This window comes from Hemiscyllium ocellatum, chromosome 18, assembly GCF_020745735.1.
Source record: "Hemiscyllium ocellatum isolate sHemOce1 chromosome 18, sHemOce1.pat.X.cur, whole genome shotgun sequence".
NCBI lineage: Eukaryota > Metazoa > Chordata > Chondrichthyes > Orectolobiformes > Hemiscylliidae > Hemiscyllium > Hemiscyllium ocellatum.
Window position 1 is genome coordinate 70,863,511 of NC_083418.1, and position 17,786 is coordinate 70,881,296.

General features: G+C 38.8%; 1 protein-coding gene across 2 annotated transcripts in view; it reads right to left on the reverse strand.

The window, feature by feature from the left end:
* Positions 1–1,005: 1,005 nt before the first annotated feature.
* The window catches only part of kif18a (kinesin family member 18A), a 93,211-nt gene continuing 76,430 nt past the window's right edge, over positions 1,006–17,786 (reverse strand). For both annotated transcript variants that reach the window (XM_060839096.1, XM_060839097.1), the window contains 4 exons: positions 12,722–13,214; positions 10,462–10,560; positions 6,985–7,091; positions 1,006–1,757 (listed from right to left, as the gene is read on the reverse strand). In XM_060839096.1, the coding sequence (XP_060695079.1) occupies positions 1,666–1,757; positions 6,985–7,091; positions 10,462–10,560; positions 12,722–13,214 (791 nt within the window). In that variant the 3' untranslated portion in view covers positions 1,006–1,665. The remainder of the gene's footprint in view (positions 1,758–6,984; positions 7,092–10,461; positions 10,561–12,721; positions 13,215–17,786) is intronic.

Here is a 17,786-nt window from a genome sequence, read left to right on the forward strand (position 1 = left end):
TGAACTGTTTACCTAGATGTTTTAAAATAACTAACTTCAGATTGTGTGGCAGCAGTGGTTTAGAATCTTTCTCAAAGATACAACAAAATCCTATTTATGGAACGTATCTTTTGTGCAGTTTCTCAAATTTCAAGTATGAATCATAAAAAACCCTCACACCGGGGTCTCACATTGGTCAGTATAGGTGTGCATAAGACAGAGCAAGATGACAAGACAACTAAAGGGGAGGGAAATATCATGAAGTAAAGACAAGCAGTTAGAGAGTGGATAGTAAGACTTGCCTGAAAGCAGTGATATTGACAAACTGAGGGTGGGGGTATAAATTAGTGGAGAGCTACAGACAGCACAGGTGTGTGTAGGGGACATGAGCTGTGACCAGATACTTGTTAGATATTTACTGAATAGATCAAATAATTGAATGTTATATTCCATTTTAACTTTATGGTTTAATTCAATTAAATAGTGCAAACGATACCTTAGAGCTGAAAATGTGTTGCTGAAAAGTGTAGAAGGTCAGGCAGCATCCAAGGAGCAGGAGAGTCGAGGTTTTGGGCATGAGCCCTTCTTCAGGAATGGCTCTCCTGCTCCTTGGATGGTGCCTGACCTGCTGCGCATTTTCACCTCTGATCTCCAGCATCTGCAGTCCTCACTTTCTCCTAAATGATACCTTAGAGCCAATCACATACCAAACTAAGCCACAGGGTTGAGAGTTACGTTATTCAATGTTAGGTGCTTCCAGCACCAAAATAATAATAGAACAAGTATATCCTCAATTTAGCAACACTTCTAAACCTAACAATACCACAGTTTACTTCTGGATGTTGCTCATGCGAGGTAAAATCATGACAGAGGAGCAACAAAATTAAGATAAAGACAAAAGTTTGATTAAAAAAAATGCACCCTTTGTGTAAGGCTTATTAAAATAAGGATAAATAAATTTAAATATACTGTTGACCAAATGAGGAAGAGTTTACTTGAAGAACATGTCAAAGGCTTATGTATTTCAAGGGACTGATAGAAGTCTTTTATTGGTTGGAAACGTATCACTATTTTACATAAAACAACTTCTTCTCTATGAACACAGATGATGGAGTAGGACTACTTCAATGACGGTTGCTTGACTGATCACAAGTTTTGAAGTGAACTAAGGTGGCTTTTAAAGGAGCTGAATTCCAGCACCATGTTTTCCACAGATCAAGAATACGGCCCATTCCACATCATTCAGTCTGAAAAGATAATTACTATGTTGGTTTTAAAAGGTTAGCCATGGTAGACAATCTATTACTGAGATGAGAAGCATAGTATTGAAGTTTTACTTCTTATACTCATCAGGGTGAAGGCAAAAATGCCAAATTCCTTGGGTATTTCCTAAATTATGCAGAAACATGGAGAGACATTTGCTTCCTGCTATTTCTCACTGGAAACTGTTCAGCTAATCACAGTCAATTTGAAGTTCAATCAGCAACCTTTTTCTCCTGGAGTACAAGTTGTGGTGATCATCTGAAATTTGGCAATCCTGTATTTGGCCCCCCATTGAGGGTAAGATGCAAAGCTTAGGCAACAAGTCTCTTTTCAGCAATATCCAAGTTTTGTTTTATCAAGTGACTGAATGCCATTTTTGTAATCTGCAGATACTTAGATATGCTGTGCAGATTTCAAAGGTCTTCATTTGCCCTTATTATTTGACAGACCTTTGTAAGTGGAGTCTCCTCTTAAAAAGCGTTTCTTTTTGGCCTCTCTACGGCTCTGTGATCTTCCTGTAAACATAAGATTGTGAAATTAGTATTAGTAAACACATTTCACATTCCGTTTCACTTTAAAAATCAGAAGAATAAGGGATAGAAATAAGTGTTGGCAATGGTGTAATATCGCCAGTAATGTATAGGCACCTGTTATGCGTAGCATGTTATTTAGTTCTATTCCCATTCATGGAACTAAACAGCAGTTGCTACACATGAGTAACCAATCTGCTGCCAATGCCTAAAATGAACTTCTACTCCCAAATCTCCAAATTTAAAATTAACATTATAATTAAGGCTACCTCTGATAGAACACGAGAAACATAGCAAAGAGATAAACGAAATAGGCAATTTGTATGGGCATAGCAGAATTTTCTATAAATTTAAAGGGAAGACCATGTACCAGAATTGTAGTTCTGATCAGCTGTTCTAGATAACAAGATATTTTTTGTGAGTAACCTACCCCATGCTTTCAAACTATATTAGCCATTAACTCAAAAAGGTTTTTTTTTGAAGGCTGATCGAGCATCATGCGATCATCCTCAGATGGAAAAGTGATCCGAGCAAAGATTTATGGTTCTGTGGTCATGTTAAGAAAAGAACAGATATAAATATCATAATAAATGTCAATAATATTTTAGAAGATACGATTTATCAATTTGGGGTACAGCAGGGTGTGTACACATTTTTAAAAATTCTTTCACAAGATGCAGTTGTCACTGGTGAGACCAGCACTGTTTTGCTCATTCCTAGTTACTTTCAAGAAGGTTGTGATGAGCTGCCTTCTTGAAATGCTGTAATCCAACGGTGTGGATGCACCCACAGGGCGGTTAGGATGGGAGTTTCAGGATTTTGTCCCATTGTCCATTCTAAGGCAGGAGAGTACATGGCTTGGATAGAAACTTATAGACAATCCTGAATTCATGTGGAAATCAGTTGGTCAGATTCTGTCTCATTTAAGGCCCTATCCTCTGTCACGAATAGGATTGGAGTTGGCTTCGTGTACTCTGGCCTAAAGCACTGCCTGTTTGGAAGCACCTACCATAATACCGCAAGAGAATCTGTGGGCCCCTCAGGAATCAATATGGTAATCTACTTTCTCAGGGTCAGCATGTGTATAGGGTAAGCTGCTAAGCACAACGGCAGCTATGATGCAGAAAGAGACTGCACATACGCAGGGATTCAAACAATCAACTATTGTCTGACAATCACCTCACCTTTAATTTCCTCTTGAAGTGCTGCACGCTAATGTCTGTTCTTGGAGCTAAACTTCATATCATCTAGGCTTGCCACTTATTACTACTTGTCCATTTATTCTTGGCAAATTTGCATTTTAATGTTGATCATGACTTGCTAAGCTTTAGTCCCTCTTTTTTGTGAATTTATGCCCATAAACGTTAATGTCCCATCTTGCAAATTTGACATGCATATTAATTTCCTCCCTAACTAATGATATAATTCCCAGACCTATCAGAGTTTGTCCACGGAGATCTTAAGAATTATACAAATGAGTTAGACTGGAAAATTGAAAGCTAAAAGCACTGCTGATTTCAGTAATTTTCAAAGCAATGCAAGGCAAAATAAAAAACTTTTATTTCTGAATATTGAAATCACCCATAAGCACTGACAGCAACTCAAGTCTGTCTTACGAATAGCTTTACAACAGAAAATGCCTTTAAAGCAACATAAATCTTGGAGCTCCTGTTATGGACCAGACCAAACCCCTCAAAATATATTATGATAATCTAGACCCTAACCTTTTCTTATTTTAAAAATAAGTACATTCCAGACGTAATTTGATCAGCAAATTACTTAACTTTAAACAAAACACACTATTTTTACACTACAGTTAAATACTGACAAAATTAAAAAAAAGCCTTAACTGTAACTCTGTTGAAATGCTTAACGTAACAGTAAAAATATTTACCACTATTAACTGACTGTTCAACTTGGTAACACCCCATAAACACACCATAAAAAACCCCATAAAATTCAGTAAAATAGATAGCCTTATATGCAATTTTAGTAGCAGGAAGAGAACCCCAGTTTTTAGCTGCAGCAGGGAGGAAAAAGAGTTTTTTTTAAAGATTAGATTAGACTTAGTGTGGAAACAGGCCCCTCGGCCCAACAAGTCCACACCGACCCGCCGAAGCGCAACCCACCCATACCCCTACATTAACCCCTACCTAACACTTCGGGCAATTTAGCATGGCCAATTCACCTGACCTGCACATCTTTGGACCGTGGGAGGAAACCGGAGCACCCGGAGGAAACCCATGCAGACACGGGGAGAAAGTGCAAACTCCACACAGTCAGTCGCCTGAGTCGGGAATTGAACCCGGGTCTCAGGCGCTGTGAGGCAGCAGTGCTAACCACTGGGCCACCAGAGCTTCCACATCTAGCTTCAAGATCCCAGTAACAGCAGATAGCTAAAAACTAAAACTCCTGGTTCTGTTTGAGCTTCACCCCACTCATTCAGGCTGCTTCTATTTTCCCAACTTTAAAATAAAAACCCAGAACCTCAAGCTTAATTGGCTTTCTGTAGACTACTCGACACCTCTCTCAACTTTTCTTCGGAATAAAAAGGACAAAATATATCTCTTAAAGACATAGTATTGTCACACTCCTCATGTTTCTGTCTGGTATAGAGGAAGAAAAATCTGGGTAAAAAAAGTTACAAGTTTGTAATTTTATACATTGAATGTTGACTTTTAAGGCAGCAGTGCCTGGCTTTAATTATATAAAAAACGAAATGGAAATCACAAGCTTGGGACACTGCAGCAAATAACTCACCTCCTCACTCCCCAAAGCCTGTCCAATAAGCACACAAATCATAATTATGCTGGAATATTCACCAGTTGCCTGGTTGATCACAGATCACAGATCCAACAGCACTCATAAGAACTAGGAGCTGGAGTCAGCCCTTTGAGCCTTCCTCGCCATTCAATAAGATTATGGCTGATCTTAGTGGCCTCAACTCCACTTACTTGCCCTCTCACCATAATCCTTAATGCCTTTACTGTTCAAAAGATAATCTATCTTAGTTTTAAAAACATTTACAGAGGAAGCCTAAATTATTCCACTGGGTAAGGAATTCCATAGATTCACAACCCTCTGGGTGAAGTTATAGAGTCATAGAGATGTACAGCACGGAAACAGACCCTTCGGTCCAACCCGTCCATGCCGACCAGATATCACAACCCAATCTGAAGTTGTTCTCAATTCAGTCCTAAATCTGCTGTCCCTAATTTTGAGGTTATGCCCTTTTGTCCTAGCTTCACCCACCAATGGAAACATTCTCTCTACTTCTATCCTGTCTATTCCCTTCATAACTTTATGTGTTTCTATAAGATTCCCCCCTCACTCTTCTACATTCCAATGAATATAATCCCAGTCTACTCAGTGTCTCCTCATAAGCCAATCCCCCTCAACTCCGGAATCCATCTAATGAATCCAATCCTCTGCACTCTCCCTAGTGCCAGTACATCTTTTCTCAAATAAGGAGACCAAACTGCATGCGGTACTCCAGGTATGGCCTCACCAGCTGCAACATAACCTCCCTCCTTTTAAATCCAACCCCTTTAGCTACAAAGGACAAAATTCCATTTGTCTTCTTAATTACCTGTTGCGCCTGCAGACCAACCTTCTGTGATGCATGGTCGAGGACACCCAGGTCCCTCTGCAGAGCAGCGTGCTGCAATTTCTTACAAGTAATCGTCCTTTTTATTGTTATTCCTACCAAAATGGCTGGCTTCACATTCATTAACATTGTATTCCAGCTGCCAGATCATTGCTCACTCACTCAAACTATGTCACTTTGCAAAGTTTCACAGTTCTCTGAACACTTTGCTCTAACATTTATCTTAGTGTCATCTACAAACTTTGACACACTAGATGCAGTCCCTACCTCCAAATTATCTATGTAAATTGTGAATAATTGCAGTCCCAAAACTGCTTCGAGGCAATCACTGACTGGCAACCAGAAAAGCACTCATTTATCTCTATTCTTAGCTTCCTGTTAGTTGACATTTTGCATTTTATTTAATACAGGAGCCTTTTGTGCAGCACCTTGTCAAATGCCCTTTGTAAATCTAGATATTCACATCTTCTGGGTCCCTGTTGTCCACTGTGCCCGTAATGTCTTCATAGAATTCCAAAAGATTGCTTGAACATGCCCAAGGGAACAATTTCTAACTAAATGCCTTGCTATTTCATCCTTGTTAATAGACTCAAGCACTTTCCCCCACTACAGAATTTAAGTTAACTGGTCTATAATTCCCCATCTTTTGTCTACCTCTTATTTTAAAAAAGCAGTGGCATTACATTTGTTGTGTTCCAGTCTGCTAGAACTGCACCAGAGCCCAGTGAACTTTGGAAAATTACAAGCGTATTTGCGACTTCTCCAGTCATCTATTTTAGGACCTGGGATTCATTCCATCAGGGCCAGGAGACTTGTTGGCCCTTAGGTTCATTAGCCTGCCTAACACTACCTCTTTTGTGATAATGATTGTTTTCAGGTCCTCATCTACGTTCATCACTTTGTCAATTACCAGCATATTATTCATGTCTTCCACTTTGAAGACAACACAAAATACTTGTTCAATGCCTTGACCATTTCCTCATATTCCATGACTAAATCACCCTTGCCATCCTCAAAAGGACTAATCTTTATTTTAGCCACTCTTTTTGTTTAATATGTTTATAGAAACGTTTGCTATCTCTTTTTATATTCTGAGCTAGTTTATTCTTATAATCCATTTTACTTTTCTGAAGATTGATACCATCTAGGACAAAGCAACCTGCTTGATTGAAACCCCATTTGGTGCCTTAAATATTTGCTCTCTCTACCACTGATAAACAATGGTAATAGTGCGTACCATCTGCAAGATGCACTGCAATAACTCACTAAGGCTCCTTAGACAACACCCTTCATACTTGTGACCTCTAACACCAAAAGGGATAAGGGCAGCAGATGTATGGGAACGCTGCCACCTACAGGTTCACTTCCAAGCCATCAGTATCCTGACTTGGGACAATATTCCTATTTCATCACTGACACAGCGCTAGAATCCTGGAACATCTGCCTTATAGCACCATAGGTCTTCCTACATCCTAAGGACTGCAGCTTTGAGAAGGTAGCTCACCACTACCTTCTTACAGGCAATTAGCAATATATTCTGGTCTAGCCAGCTATGCCACATCTTCAAAATGAATAAATGAAACAAAAAATTGCATTACAACATACCTGCTAATAGCAATCGTGTAGGTTTATTGCCCATATAAGGTAGCAAATCCTGACGTAAACGCTTTTTTGCAAGAGGTTCCACATTGTCCTCTTCCTTACCCATGAAACTAAAAGAGGAGAAGATTTGTAATATTTTAATACACAACTCCGTAAAGAAACCCATACAAGAAAAATACAACACCATTGGTATAATTTGTACTATGAGATATGTACTAATTCCAGATAATGCAATTGAAATGAGGTCAAAGCTTAGTTTTTTGATTTGTAACATTACAATTGGGCACATGAAACATTTTGTTTTAACTATAACCCAGTTCATTAACTTAAAACACTTAGGGGGCAATCTTGAATAGGGCCCCAAAAACTAGCTCGGCAATGAGTGGCTATTAAGTACCCATTAATCCCAAAGTTATCAGCACTGAAACCTTGTGCTGTCTGTTCATTTAGATGACTGCCAAATGATGGTAACAATTGCAAAGTGCAAAGTGCACTCATTTTCAAATCCTACGGCACTACAAACTACAAAAGGTAATGACTTAATCAAAGAACGTAAAATCGTTGATTTGCCTACCTGATAGAATCAAGTTAACAGAAAACACTAACCAAGTTCCTACATTTACCAAAAAACTACTAACTGTTACAAATAAATTCTAATCAAATGGAAACAGTTTTGAATTATTAACATAGGGCTCTACTAATTAAGATACTAATCGGTTTTAAAACCCTGACAGACACACACAACGGAATTGACAGAGAAAAATATAGTTTTATTGTCGGAAGGAAAAATACAGGAAAACACAACTCAATACTGCCCATCTAGAAGGTTCATCGAGATATTTCTTTTGCCTGCCAGGACTTTCCGTTCTTCAATTTCCCTTCTCCAGGCTCTTTGCTGGAGGCTTAGAGTGATTGGTACACCAGCTACAAAGTTTCTCAGTTACTGGTTAAAGGGCAACAGCATACAGCAATCATTGGGAGGAAATAATTGGCTTTCATCAGGCTTCAAGTATTTTTATTGCAGAAGGAGACACTCAATCTGCCCTTCGACAGTCCAAAGGCTTCTCCCTATGTTGCTCATATTCACAAGTTGTTCAGCTGTCAGGAACTAAGCAGAGCGTTATCGTCAAGCTGCTGACCGTTAGCATTCACAATTGATCAGAAACGCACAAGCCAAATCAAATTCCTGTTGCTTGCCAAATCTCACTCTGCAAACATACCCTGGCGCCGAAATGTCCATAATCATTTTACCCCATTATGTTTGAAAATGAAGCATAAATCCCACACAATGAATTTCAGGAAGTTGTGTTGAGAAGTGCAGTAATTTCTTCCACAATGCTTAGTCTTTAAAACTTTTCCATTTTTGACCACAATCAAAAATTCCAAAAATACAGTGATATTGTCTTTACAGTGTTAAAGATTGTGAGAGATGAAGTTGGATGCAAACATGCTTTAATGGCAGCTTTTCCTATTTGAAAGGAGATGCACATGAAGGGAGAGGATAAATTTGGCATCCAGGAGGTATCCTATCTAAACCTGGTAGTAATAGTGGGACCAGATAGATTTGGCATTTGAGTCTAACCTCAAGTATCCTGGATACAATGTCTCAAAAAGTTCAATGGTCTGATAAGGGTGACCATTGTCAGAAAATATATGTTCAAATGCTGTATCCCACCAATTACACTACTGGTCTCAATGTAAGACATAGGCAAAAGTGAAGACTGCAGATGCTGGATATTAGAGTCAAGATTATGGAAAAACATAGTAGGTCAGGCATCAGGATTCCTGATGAAGGGCTCCTGCCAGAAATGTCGAATGTCCTATTCCTCGGATGCTGCCTGACCTCAATGTAAGACATCTCCATCACTAATCCTCTGTCAAAGATGAACCATACCCAACATTCATAGTTACACTTCACACACAATCAGCACTGCTGCAAGCTTCACATGAGTATCACATAGCTCCTAATATCTGTTGTTTAACAATGAATTTTCAATGACTTCTAGGGATTTTCAAACTTACATTGCACTGTATGCTATCTTCTCAGTAAATTTCCTCTTTCAGCTTTTCAAATGACCCTCCAAGTTTTCTTTCTCCTCATTGTTTTCATTTTCTTAAACCTTTTATTGTTTTCTAGCGTTTTCTGAAAACTGTTCAGAGCAACTCCAACAAAAAGCCAATATTGGCCTGGATTTTGTCATTGCAGAGAAAGTGGAGTTGATGTAGAAGAACCTACTGAATGACCAGGCAGGTTTGGGGGAAATCACATTTCTATAATAATGGCAGCATGAATAATAAAAGAGATAAATAGAAATATTTTCACAATAGCCAAAAATTGAAATATGAAGTAATTTCAAGTTGTAACTGATAGTTGTCTTTATAGGCTAGCATGGAGCATATCAAAGCTGTGATGAAGTATTGATCATCCTCAGCTGACATCAACCAAGATGTTTGGTGAATGCTGCAAGTGGAAACATAGCTTTCGTTCGATGTAGATAATTTCCATACAATCTTAACTGCACAGTTTATTGTGATGGGTAGAGTGAAGACTTTAATGCATCTTCTAAAATAAAGGTAATATATTTATTTCTTCCCGGCAAAGCCAAAAATTGGGCTTGTGTCTTTGGGATAGATACTGCCCTCATCTAAATGTTTTGAGAGAGTCCTCTGGAGAGGATCTTCAAAAGGGGATATTCTCCAGTTGCCTCTTCTTGAGTACTAAGAAATTGAAACTATTTGGAAATTTGGGGAGCAGTGCAGTGTTCCCATAGACCTACATCATGTAACATCAAAGTAAATTCTTCATTGCTATTAGTGCCTCTGCTGCAGAGGAAGCTGGTTAGAATCTTGCATATGTCAGAATTGCAGTGGACACAGTTTAGACAAACAATCTGGCATACACATAACAGCCAAGAAAACCTAATGAAATTAATAATTATTCTACTCTCTCAGTGGCAAGTTCATGCATTTTCTTTTCCATGGGTTTTCCAAATCACAACCAGGTTACTATGAAGGTTCTGAACATAGCAACAAGCATATTGGTGAAAAATCAGTGTATTCCACAACCGTTCTCTCCTTAGTAGCAAGTAATATGTTTTGAGGTGCAGTACAAAATACCTTCTTTTTGTCCACAATCAGGTTCAATTTATAGCAATGCTCACAATTTTTCATTATACATCTATTAAAAACACAAGAGATACTTTACTAGCGCTATCTAAATCTAAGCACAAATTTCTAGACCTTGCATAGAATGGAAAAATTAAAACAGATTGCACAAATCAAACAGTGGGAGGTACTGGATTACCTACCTTAAGCACAGATTTACTTATCCTTTGGAAGGAGTTCATCCTCTGTGCACAGTCAAGATATTCACGCGATTGCCAAGTGCCAAGAATTTCCTACAATCTACTCAAATTCAAAAATACCAGAATAGTGTATTCAAGCTAACATGAAAATTCCGAACAGTGTGCCTGTCTTTACCTTTCAGACCTCCTTTTCCTCCTGGCAGCAGATGTTAAAGCCATATAAGAAGGCTTGTGGTTTGTTCCATTTGAAGATAGCAATGATGGGAGACCCAACCTGCAGCAATAATTGTATAAGCAATTATATAACGAACAGAAATAAAGATGAACTTGCATTCAAGCAAATAAAGCCAAGGCATTTTATTCTTAAGTACATCATGTACTTTTTCTAAAAGTCAAGAACAACCAGTTACAAAAGTAACCAAAAACACAATTTTCAGGAAACCAAAAATAATCTGCTTAATTTAATTGCTTAAAACAAAAGCCGGTAAACATATAATTTTTCCACTATATCGGTACAGTCGTATTGCAATGTTCAAATATGATTTGTTTCCATGAAGGGATAATATATAATCTGAAATCAATTTATGCTTTTAACAGATCAGTTTAAATGTATAACTGCATGCCTATCTGCTACTATCAGTACAGATATCAAAATAAATAAAGATTCATTTGTGCAGCCTCATAATTTACTTTTAAATTAGGTCTTTAAACAACAAACATATTCCTGCAGCTTGGCCTTCTTATGAAAGTCAAACAGAGCAGAATTTTATGAAAATCAAATGAACGTATGTAATGTCTTCCAGTACTTCTCACATTTTATTCCTCATGAAATAATATATTTATATTATAGCCAATTAAAGCATCTTTAGGCGTTTTATCCTATATACCAAACCGTTGTTGTCCTCAGGGAATAGGGACGTGCACTCCTGCAGACAACAAAGAAACAGATACCGCTTCAATATAACTTTCCTATCTACCACAAAGGACTGCACAATCAGACCAGATAAGTCAATAGAGAAAAAAAAATTAGATCTGGGGCCAATTTCAGATATGCAGAATCATTGATATAGTCAGAGGCAAACAGCACGGAAACAGAACCTTCGAATCAGTAGAAAGCAAAGAGGCAGTGTATTGCAGCAAGTTACACAATATCATACCACAAAGACATTAATGCCTATCTTGCTCTCCTAGTTCGACGACACTGCAGTAGCAAAATAAGGTGATTTTCACAATCTGGTTCTTAAAACAAAAGGCACTACATTTAAGATCAATTTCCTGACTGTCCTTTACATATATACAAAGTCACAAATGTGCACTGATAACTTTCTTCAGAAAACTGCCTCAGTTTCCAGTAATCTTCACACTGAATTTAAAGTTGACATAAATTACCAATAATTTTACTATAGGTAATTAGTATTTTAGCTTCAATTATCAAAAAATTGATAATCTTACACATCAACAAAATACGTTAGGGCTATAACATCTGTTTGGTCACCAAACACAATTTTAGACTCTTTGTGATTTGACTTGATTAGATTCCTTACAGTATGGAAACAGGCACTTTGGCCCAACAAGTCCACACTGATCCTTCGAAGAGCAACTACCCAGACCATTTCCCTCCCCTACACTATGGACAATTTTAGCACGGCCAATTTATCTGACCTGCACGTCTTTGGATTGTGGGAGGAAACCAGAGCACCTTTGGAGGAAACCCACGCAGACATGGGGAAAATGTGCAAACTCCACATTGGCAGTCACCCGAGGCGGGAACCTAATCATTTAGTTAGTTGCAAAATTAATTATTACATGGTAATGTACACAAATCCATTTGAAGGAATTTCCCTGTTAAAGTCCAATAAACAAGTCCAAGTGACGAAATAGTTAAAAAAAAAATCATTGCTTCAAAAAATAGCTGTTCTAATCAGGTTAGACACTTAGAAAAAAATTATTCTTAAATATAGTTTTAATGTACTGGTGGGTCGAAGTAGCTAGTGTGTTTGGGCTATTGCTAATTTAATTAATCCCAGCATAAGCCTAAAAACCTGAAATTAAATAAAATTTTTTATAGAATAATAACAATTACAGTTGTTGGTATTTTCTGACAATACTTTCGGCACAAAATGAATTAATTAGATTAAAATACTGAACTGTAATCAAAGTTTTCAGTATTTACAAAATTATTCTGGAGGATTTAGTGCTTATTGCACTAATAAAACATTAAAGACAGCACCCGTGCACAGAATTTACTGTACTTCAAGTGTACAGACTGGTCTAATAGATCGTGAAGTAAATGGAGCTTAAACATGTTATGAATAAAATACTATAGTTGACATTTCTTTTACCTGACTCAATTAATACTAGAATCATGGGACTAGAGTGTATGGTAGCAATGGGAAAAATTTGAACCAAAACTTAACAGAGACTATAAGACAAACCTTTGCAGGATAGTTCTTTGATTCTTGGAGGGTTTGAATGATGCACTGTAACCACTGACTGTCTTGTTACAATTGGTTTTATTCACAAATGAGTGCCGAGTTCTTGATTGGGTGACAGATTGGCCATGTTCTTCTATATCGTATGTAATATTTACTGGATTCTCACTCACTCCAGAAACAGCATCTTCTGTGCCACTTAAATTATTGCTCTTATCTTTTCTATGACAATCTGCCTTTTGGAGTTCTAGCTTCGAGGTAGGCAGCTGACACTGAACCTGCACAATCTGTGATGTTAAGGTCTCTGGTGTATTGTCTAAAAATGCAAAGCCTTCTTTGGAGAAGCTATCATCTAGCTGATTAAAGCTGGAGCTTTGTGTAGCATATTTATCTGGATCGCTGCAAGTTAACAGTGCTGGCTCTAGCTGCCGTCTGGAGGATTTATGAGTAGATACTTTGCCTTCTTTTCCCATTGGTGGTTGGTTTTCCTTAGATTCTATAGCAAGGCAAAATGTCAAGAAATAGAATTGTCACAGATAAAATAAAAACTGTCAAAATCCTTAGATAATAATATAATAAATTCGACTTTTGCACCACAAATTTTCCTCACAAAATAGACTTCAAATTCAATACTTTGTTGAACAGTGTATTTGGAAACATCAATGAAAAGACTCCTGGAAATATCAAGCCACACCTAATCACTATAAATCAGTGCTTCCCAGAATTCTTTCCAATTTCAACACAATTACCTTAGGCCCAGAACTTACAAAAGCAAAATAACAAAGTAACATTCAGTTTATAACGATGATTGCATATTATAGATAAACTCACAACATACAAATTTGAAAATCTGCATTTTTAAAGTACATTTTAAACAGTAAGTTTTAACCAAAAGTAATTTAAGTAGAAATTTAATGCATGAACCAAACATTCATTGTATTGGCACTGGACAGAACTTATGTCACTGACTAGGAAAAAGGGAAAACGGAGAAAAGCAGGGAGAAGGACAGACTGGTTGCCTGGAGGAGTGGGGGGGGGGGGGGGGTGGGCGCGTGACTCCATCGATCATCTGTGTGGTTGAAACTGGGGTTGTGACTGATGATTTGAGAATTGCCTTATAAATGTGATGACTGTATTAGATGCAATGAACTTTATACTTGTAATAATGTTGAAACCATTGGCACTGCCACCATTATTCCTCTGAAATTGATAGCAAGTTCTGGAGTCCACACAAGTGCGGTTAATTAGGAAAATTAAGAAGTTGCAACTCTTCTCCGTAGGGTGTTGTTGAAGACACTGAACGATGAGAACGTCCACTGTTATTAATCTTGCTGTGAGAATCCTTAGAAATGTTACACTTTGTTGAATGAAATAGAAGCAACTAAGTTGATAATCACATATTAAGGAGATTAGGCAATTAGAGTGAGCCTTTGGAACTCTTCCTGAAAAGATGGTGCGAGTACAAGCCTTGAAGATTTTTAAGGCAGACGGGAATATGAATGTGGATTTGAGATTATAATCAGATCATTTATAATCTTATTAAATAGCAGAACAGGCATCAGGGAAGAATAGCCTTCTCTTGCTCCTTGTTTGAAAACTGGTAGAAAACCTGTAATTGTGGGAAAGATGCACACAAATTTTGAGGCAACAAAAGTCATTCAGGGACTTGGGGGACATAACAGAAGTTCAAAATAGGATGCTAGATTGCGAATTTGAAGGAATTCTTTGAAGAAGGGACAAATTTTAAAGAATGTTGCTGTGGTGAGTCGGAGGGGTCAGAGTAGGAACAACTGTAGCTGAAATGACAGTTTGTTTGGCATAAGATTAAAGTATGTCTCATCATTAAGACAAGATGACAAAGAGCATTACAGGAGATAGAATAGCACCGAGAGGGGGAGGCATGAAATCAGGATTAGAGTAGGGGGAAACCTTTGCGGCTGCCTTAAAGGTCAAGGGAAAGAGGTATTCAGCAGAAATAGGTGAATGAATGGTCTGGACAGAAATGTCCATGTGCTCCTCCCACATAAGTGTCAGAGGTGAGATTAAGAGGACAGGAGAGATTGGTTGAAGATGATTTTTAACATCATGCTATTGAATGTCCAGAGATCCTGTTAATGGTGAGAGATTCAAATTAACTTAAGGAAAAATTGAATCAACGCGATTGAATTTAAAGAAAACATTCAGATAATGAGGGTCTTTGAGGCCTGAATCTCCAGGAATGGCTCAAGTATCCTTTTGAGAAAGTCAGTATAATTCCATGAATTCAACTTACTGGACTCAAGTGAGCCTGAGGAGTAGAAATGGCTGACTGAATTGGGTTGGGATGAAGAGAGGGAAGGAGAAGGAGACATAGCATTTAATTTGTCAAAATCTACACTAACACTAATTTGATGGCTTCTTTATCTGCCAAAGTAAATCTTAATGCCAAAATAAAAAGTAACATATTATAACAATTAAATTTTCCCAAAATTTGGTTGCATCAACTTTGAGGAGGTTCATTGAGCCAAAGTGACTTGGCCATGTAAATTTGCATTACTCACCTCATTAACTTATTCACTCCACCTCCAAAGCATTAGTCTTACAAATCTTGCAATTGATGAAGTAAACAGGGCCTTATTAAGTTCATGGCATGCACCATATTTAAACTCCAACTATGTACAAGTGTTGTCACAGCCTGGTGTGAGGTTGCCACCCAAGTCAGTGAAGAGCCCATGATTTGGAAGATGTGCAGTAGTGCTGCAAGATGACGAATGACCATCTGCTGAAAACGTGTTGCTGGTTAAAGCACAGCAGGTCAGGCAGCATCCAAGGAACAGGAAATTCGACGTTTCGGGCCAGAGCCCTTCCTGATGAAGGGCTCTGGCCCAAAACGTCGAATTTCCTGTTCCTTGGATGCTGCCTGACCTGCTGTGCTTTAACCAGCAACACGTTTTCAGCTCTGCTCTCCAGCATCTGCAGACCTCACTTTTTACTTGAATGACCATCTGCACCCACCACGGGATGTGCGGCCATTTTCTCTTTGCTACCACACACTCATTAACTCTATCATCGCACCTACTTCCCAACAAGACTCAGTCTACCACTTACGATATCACACACAACATTTTCCCTCAAAGATTCATATCTGAATTGGAAGGGGATGAATATACCCACAGGGAGATTTGCTAGAATTGCTTGGGAGGATTTACACTAATAAGATGGGGTATGGGACCCAGGGACATAGTGAGGAAAGAGATCAATCTGAGACTGGCACTGTTGGGAAAAGGAGTGAGTCAAACAGTAAGGGCAGGAAGAGAACAAGGTAAGACTGTACTTATTTCAAAGCAAGAGGCCTAACAAGGAAGGCAGTTGAACTGAAGGCATGTTTAGGAACATGGAACTGGGACATCCCAGTAATTACAGAGACGTGGCTCAGGGATAGACAGAATTGACAGCTTAATGTTGCAGGATACAAATGCCATAGAAAGGGTGGGGGGGGGGCAAGAGGGGAGGGGGAATGGCTTTTTGATAAGGAATAGTATTATGGCTGTATTTAGAGAGGATACTCCTGGGAATATGTCCAGGCACATTATTTGGGTGGAGCGAAGAAATAAGAAAGGGATGATCACCTTATTGGGATTACATTATAGACCCCCTATTAGTCAGTGGGAAATTGAGAAACAAATTTGGAAGGTGATCTCAGTTATCTATAAGAATAGGTGGGTATAGAACATAGAACACAAAAGATACAGCACATAACAGGCCCTTCAGCCCATGATGCTGTGCCAAGGATTATTCCTAATCTAAAACAAAATAACCTAACCTAACCTCCACATCCCTCAATTCACTGCTGTCCATGTGCACGTCCAGTAGTTGCTTAACCATCCCTAATGACTCTGCTTCCACCACCACCACTGGCAACACATTCCATGCATTCGCAACTCTCTGTGTAAAGAACCTATCTCTGACATCTCCTCCATACCTTCCTCCTAATATCTCAAAACCAAGACTCCTCATGCCAGTCAATCCTGCCCTGGGGAAAAGTCTCTGGCTGTTGACTCGATCCATGCCTCTCATTACCTTGTATACCTCGATCAGGTCACCTCTCTTCCTCCTTCTCTCCAGAAAGAAAAGTGAGCTTAGCCAACCTCTCTCCGTAAGACAAGCCCTCCAGTCCAGGCAACATCCTGGTAAACCTTCTTTGCACCCTCTCCAAAGTCTGTGTAACCTTCCTATAATAGGGTGACCAGAACTGGACACAATATCCCAAGTGTGGTCTTGTAGAGCTGCAGCAAAACCTCGCTGCTCTTAAACCTGATGCCCTTGTTAATGAAAGCCAAAACACTAAATGCTTTCTTAACAACCCGATCCACATGGGTGGCAACTTTGAGGGATTTATGCACTCGCACACCAAGATCCCTCTGTTCCTCCACATTGCCAAAAATCCTGTCATTATTCATGTCTTTGCTTCTTCACTCTCCACAGGAGTCGTAAGAGGATTGGAGGGAGGCGAATGTTGTTCCTCTTTTCAAGAAGGGGAGCAGGGAAGTACTGGCAATTGCAGACCAGTTAGTCTTACGTCTGTGGTCAGCAAAGTTTTGGAAAGAATTTTGAGGGATTGGATTTATGACCATTTGGAAAAGCATCGTGTGATTAAAGGCAGTCAGCTTGGCTTTGAGGGGGTCAGGTCATGTCTCACAAATCTTATTGAGTTCTTTGAGGAGGTGAGGGAAATCAGGAGGGCACAAAGGGGACATGAGATAGCTTTGGCAAATAGGATTAAGGAGAATCCAAAGGGATTTTATAAATACATTAAGGACAAAAGTGCAACAAGGGAAGAGAATAGGGCCCTCTTAATGATCAGTAAGGTAACCAATGTGTGGAGCTACAAGGGATGGGGAGGATACTAAATTAGTATTTTGCATCAGTGTTGACTGTGAAGCAGAACATAAGAGATTGGGGAAATAGATGGTGACATCTTGAGAAATGTCCATATTACAGAGGTGGTGGTGCTGGATGTCTCGAAACAAATAAAAGTGGATAAACCCCCATGACCTGATTAGGTGTACCCAAGAACTCTATGAGAAGC